Here is a 6,000-nt window from a genome sequence, read left to right on the forward strand (position 1 = left end):
ATCACAGGAAGCTGATATTTAGGTGGATTTGTCCTTTGAGTGAACAGCATGCAGCTCTTCCAGTGAAAGGAAGTTTAATGATTCACTGTCATTGTTGTTTTGTTTTTTTTATCAGAGGAGAAGGAGGGTCAACCGACAAACAATATGCATTTAAGAAAATTGCACAGACAGAGATTTTTTTTTATATATAATCATAAATGGGAGATTATTTTGTATATCTTTGCTGTTTGTGGTTGCTTGCAGGGGAAGTTCTTAAATTTGCACAAACAATCTGTAAATTCTGCAAAATCACCCACATCTGGAAACATCATGCTCAGTTTCTAATCTCATTATTGACCAGGCAGTTTTCTGCATAAGCCTATTCGATCTTCCAAAGAAATCTGTGTTATGACACTTTTGCCATGACACAAATGTCTTACTCGTTGTGTTGTACTTCACCCCGTTGATGTATTCAGGGCAGGGTCTCTCTACAATCCTGCTGCTGCTGGTCCGCGGCCAGCAGGTTCCAATCTCGTCGGTTGTTGCATTGCAATATAAACCTTAGGGGAAAACAAAGCCAAATACAAAATAAAAACAACAAAAAAAAAAGGAAGGGTGGACGCTTATGTGTTCGCTTTCCAGGACAATAAAAACACATTTTAATGCTCAACAAGGGGGGAAAAAAATGAAGCAGTTCCATCTTACCATCAGTGCTCAGCAGTGACAGTGAAGCGTTTTCCAAAAAAGTGTCTTGGAAAGCTTCTATCAAACTACAGTTCAGGTCCCCGAGCTCTCCGAACACGATCTCATAAATGGTAGCATCCATGGCGCTTTTAAAAATATATAATGTGAGATTAATTTGAAGTCCGAGAAAGAGAGAGAAAAAGAGACAGAGAGGAAGAGACGGGCGCACTGAGCCCAGCTGTGTTCATGGGCATGTGAAGCGGAGCAACAGTAATGACAAGGAGGAGAGCCCCAGCGCTCGGTGTGGGAGAGCGCGCCTGGCCAATCAGAGCCGCGCATCCGCTCATCATCCATCCACATGAGAGACAGCCGACACGCCGAGCTGACCAGATCATGGGGGTGTGTTACTCTGACATTTCACACATGCCACCAGCCTGTCATGTTTTATTGATGGGGTGACAATCGGATGCATTCAAATGGCAGAATGGAACTGTGTGAGGAGATAAATTATAATACAGTGTTTACCTGTTCACGGTTGAGTGAATGTATTTGAAAGATGTAGGATTAAAAAAAAAAAAAAATGAATATGGAAGGGATAGAAGGTGCAAAAGGTGTTTTCTGTTTTCAAATTTGTATATATGTAAAGTAACTTCTAATATTAGCTCTATACTGTTATCACCCAGCTGGAGGGGAGGCAACACAAAGAGGAGACTAAACATCAGAGTTACAATAACGTTAATGCTTATTCTGATTATTTTAAAGACATGATAAGCATCCGTTGCAGCAGGAGGATGATTTCCTCAGGTGAAGTGGACTAGAGGAACTAAACTCCCTCCCCCATGCATCAGGCAAAGATTCCTACACTGCCACTGCAAGGCCAACTGTGGTGCAGAGGGACTAACGTTGTACATAAAAAGTAAAAAAAAAAAAAAAAACTACTGGATGAGAAATGTCATGCAGGTCACTGAAAGACCCACGTCTATGCTTCAGATTGTCACATCACATTTGCGTCAGTTGTCTTTTTGACCTTAAACTGTTCCCCGGATTTCAGGTGAGCCTTTGAAAACAGTCCTCCAGAGTCAAGGTGGACACACATCATATTCTCTATGGTGAAAATCAAACGACCAAAAGACATTTTCTGTTTCTTTTGTTTTAACCAGATTTTAAGCTTTATTTATCATAATCAGGATTTAGATACACTATATTGCCAACAGTATTCACTCATCTGCCTTTACACAGATATGAACTTAAGTGACATCCCATTCTTACTCAATATGGGTTTAATATGACATTGGCTCACCCTTTGCTGCTACAACAGCTTCAACTCTTCTGGGAAGGCTTTCCACAAGGTTTAGGAATGGGAATTTTTGACCATCTTTCAAAAGCACATTTGTGAGGTCAGACACTGACCTTCACTCTAATTCATCTCAAAGGTGTTCTGTCGGGTTGAGGTCAGGACTCTGTGCAGGCCAGTCAAGACCACACCAAACTCGCTCATCCATGTCTCTGTGCACTGGTGTGCAGTCATGTAGGAACAGGCCATCCCCAAATGGTTCCCACAAAGTTGGGAGCATGGAGTTGTCCAAAATCTCTTGGTATGCTGAAGCATTCAGAGTTCTTCTCACTGGAACTGAGGGGCCAAGCGCCCAAGGGGCCATTCCATGAAGCTCTCTACGCACTGTTCTTGAGCTAATCTGAAGACCACATTAAGTTTGGAGGTCTGTAGCGACTGACTCTGCAGAAAGTTGGCAACCTCTGCGCACTATGCTCCTCAGCATCCACTGACCCCGCTCTGTCATTGTACGTGGCCAGTCACTTCGTGGCTGAGTTGCTGTCGTTCCCAAACCCTGCCACTTTGTTGTAATACCACAGTTGTCTGTAGAATATTTAGTAGTGAGGAAATTTCACGACTGGACTTGTTGCACAGGTGGCATCCTATCACAGTACCACGCTGGAATTCACTGAGCTCCCGAGAGCGACCCATTCTTTCACACATGTTTGTAGAAGCAGTCTGCACGACTAGGTGCTTGATTTTATACAGCTGTGGCCATTGAAGTGATTGGAACACCTGAATTCAATTATTTGGATGGGTGAGTGAATACTTCTGGCATGTGTCATGGAGCTAAAGGACACTTTACACTTACAGAGACGTTAAAAAGAACACAAAAACAGAAAACAACACACGTAATAAGGGTTATGAAGTGAACTGTTGCTGTCAAAGAGCTGATCAACAAATGTGACATTATATAGAAATTTAAAATCAGAGCGAAGTTTAACTTCGGGTGATGAGCTACAGCAACTTCTCATGCAACACTTTCATGACCAGCCTTTCTTTCAGTGATGTCTAAAATGACAGGGTCCTTAATCTCTGTGATTACTGTTTGATTATTTTTTTGGCAGGTAGTTGTTGGAGTCTATTGAAAGGTCAAGCTTAAAAGAAGAGAAACGACACATCTCAGGCGTCAACGTCAGGCGCCGCATGTGATTTTGTGACACTGAAACGATAATTTGTCATTCCCACCCATGTGTCTGATACCGGGCAGCCGCCCTGACATCCACAGAAGGATTTTTCTTTATCGAGGTGAGGACATATCGCTTTGATGACTGATAATGTATTTCTCATGCCTGGCAGCATTGCTGGCATAATAACAACGGACACACACTCATGCTTGTATTCTTTTGTTATGGAACAGAGCCTGATTTTACACTTCAGTGAGTGTACTTTCAGAGAGGAGGTGAGGCTATGACTGCCTCGCTCCTCTCTAACAGCCAGCTATGTTATGTTATGTTTGTGTAGATGAAGCCAGGTACAGCACAAGGTTTGGAAATCAAAAAGGCCTTCGCAGTGCACCTGAATGCGATGCTTCAGTCAGTGGATCAAATGGATGAATGCCTGTCAGTACAACCACATAGTTTCTCCTTGAACTTCAGCTTAAGTTCAGTTCATGTATTCTGTGGCACAGACAAAACGACCTTCTTAACTGGTGATTCCAGGTTGCTTCTCCAAAGAAATCACCTTGTATACTGTAAAAAAACAACAACCACAAAACAAATTCAATCAATTATGGCATTGATGACAAAATCTCGTCATTAAATTGCCTATTAGTTTAAATGTTGCTGATAAATTTAGAACTGCAATTTCAGCAAAATATTCAAATGTCTCATGTCTGCAAAACTTTGATCCCCCGTTCCAATGAAAAGTGTCTAGACTGGAGATGTGTCTCATAACTGAGCCTAATATCTCGGCTGTTTACCTGTTAAATGTGAAGCATGACCTTTTCACCAGAGAGCGACTTCCTCTCCGAGGCAGCATCTCATTTTGCCGCGCCGTGCTTTCGGATCATGTCCTCACGGATCTGTCCGCCGTCTGAATATTGACTTGACCGTGCGCTGAGCTCTGTTGGTGGCCTATTAATAGTACACCAAAAAGTTAATTAATTCTCTCACGCCACCACCTACTCAGGCACACACTCACGCTGCTGTTTTCTGCTTTCGGCTTTCAGCGAGGGAAAGAGAAAAGCATGTTGTTATTGTCGCGCTTTTGATCCGATTACCGGTGTCAGAAAAAGGCATTTTCCAACTCGAACTAAATATTTCCCATTGTTTTATTGTTAACAGCTGCAGAACAAAACTCAACTGCAGAGATTCAAAGCAAAATGCAAATTATCTTTATCAGAATGACGCAAACAACCATACTTGTCCATCTGTGGTTCAGAATCTCTTAAATATCTCATCTTTGGACTCCTCTAAGTAAAAAAAAAGTAGAAATAAAAGTAAAACCATGACAACCTCCACCATTTCTGACTCTCCCATCTTAAAATCCTCCTTGTATAATCTAAACTGGATCCTAGTTTTCTACTACAAACACTACTACACCTAAATTGTGAAACCGAGTTTTGATTAATGCAGACATTATGAAATAAATTCGTTCTGAGCTCCAAATTTCACTCTTGTTGTTGCTCATAATAAGACAGGAGCTGTTAATCAGATTAATGAGGATCTGCTTGAACACACGAGTTAAATAATGTGCAGCCTCTTGTCTTCAGACTTCAGCTCAGCATAAAATCACATCAGGGCCCTTCGTCTTCTGCCCATATGTCATTTCATTTTATGCAGCGTGTCTCGTGCTTTCGTTGCTCTTGTGTCTGAACAACAGAGCGTTCCCTGTAAGGGACACTTTGCACTGACCCACGCTTGCATCTGGGAGTTTCAGATCTGGGAGCCTGAGACCTAAAGGCACTGGAGCCTAATCCCACATAACTGGACTCGAGCCCGTGCTCCGCTCTGATTTCTGAAAGGTTGTTGATTTTGTGCGGGATTTCTTCTAAGGCCTCAGGGGTACTTGATGACTCAAGGTTTTTTTTGGTGATGTAGGTATATACCACAGATAAGAGGCCAGTTTCATCTGGATGAGGACGACTAATCAGATGTACAGTGGACCATGATAAAGTGGTGCATCTTGTGATTATTATTAGTATTCACTTGTGCTTTTTGAGGCCATTAGCGTGGTCTCAAATCAAATCACATGGATTTATTTAATGTCTGATTCTTCTATAAAGTTTGTACTGCAAGTGAGCCTTTCTTTTGGCTGATGGAAGGCAGATCCAAACTCCGGAGCAAAGCAACGGCATGGATAAACCAAGAGAGCCCCTTGGAGTGCCTACATAATCTTCTGGGTTAAGAACAAAACATTACCACTGGCTAAATATGACAAAAGGTCACAGCTAAAACATGCAGAATGTAAAAAAAAAACACACCACCAGCTATACATTACACAGCACTCAGATGGTTTGTGATTTAGTTTAACATGACTCCCTGCAGTACAGAAGGGCAAAATGATCTCCCGAGCCACTGCTGAGAAGCTTTGCGCGACTGCAGGGTTTAGGATGAGCTACTCACTGCAGTCTATGAAATGACAGCTGCCGAATAAATCTTCCCATGCTCTGTGATACAGGCCTCAAGGTGACTTAATCAAAGCTTAAAGCCGTACGACGGCTCATCTCAGCAGCCTCTACCGAGCCCTGCTCAGGTGGCATAAGTGATAAAGCCCTGCTCACTGTAGCCGCTTGACTCCTTGTTCATTTGGCTGAGGATGAGAGCAGTTGGGTCCGGTTTGTTTATGCCCCCGCTGCCATGACACACTCCCCTCTGAGTCACCGGGACATAAAACACTAGAGCGGCAGGTTGGACACCCGCTTAACGGAAGAAAACCTCCGACCACTTTGCACTGTCTGAACTGAGCAACAGCGCTTTCGCGAAGAAGCCATTAAGCCGTGCAGTTAAGATCACTCTTTAAAAAATAATAACACTACGACCTCTCCTGAGGCTAAGGCAAGC

General features: G+C 42.8%; 1 protein-coding gene across 1 annotated transcript in view; it reads right to left on the reverse strand.

Annotated features, from left to right (window-relative positions):
* The window catches only part of LOC311489267 (corticotropin-releasing factor receptor 2), a gene marked incomplete at its 3' end in the record, with an annotated part of 31,930 nt that extends 30,818 nt beyond the window's left edge, over positions 1-1,112 (reverse strand). Inside the window, exons 1-2 of the mRNA XM_084546266.1 lie at positions 685-1,112; positions 420-539 (exon numbers count right to left, since the gene is read on the reverse strand). Coding sequence (XP_084402392.1) covers positions 420-539; positions 685-805 — 241 coding nt within the window. The 5' untranslated portion in view covers positions 806-1,112. The remainder of the gene's footprint in view (positions 1-419; positions 540-684) is intronic.
* Positions 1,113-6,000: the final 4,888 nt, after the last annotated feature.

Source organism: Chelon labrosus, assembly GCF_963514085.1.
Source record: "Chelon labrosus genome assembly, chromosome: 6".
In the NCBI taxonomy this organism is placed as follows: Eukaryota; Metazoa; Chordata; class Actinopteri; order Mugiliformes; family Mugilidae; genus Chelon; species Chelon labrosus.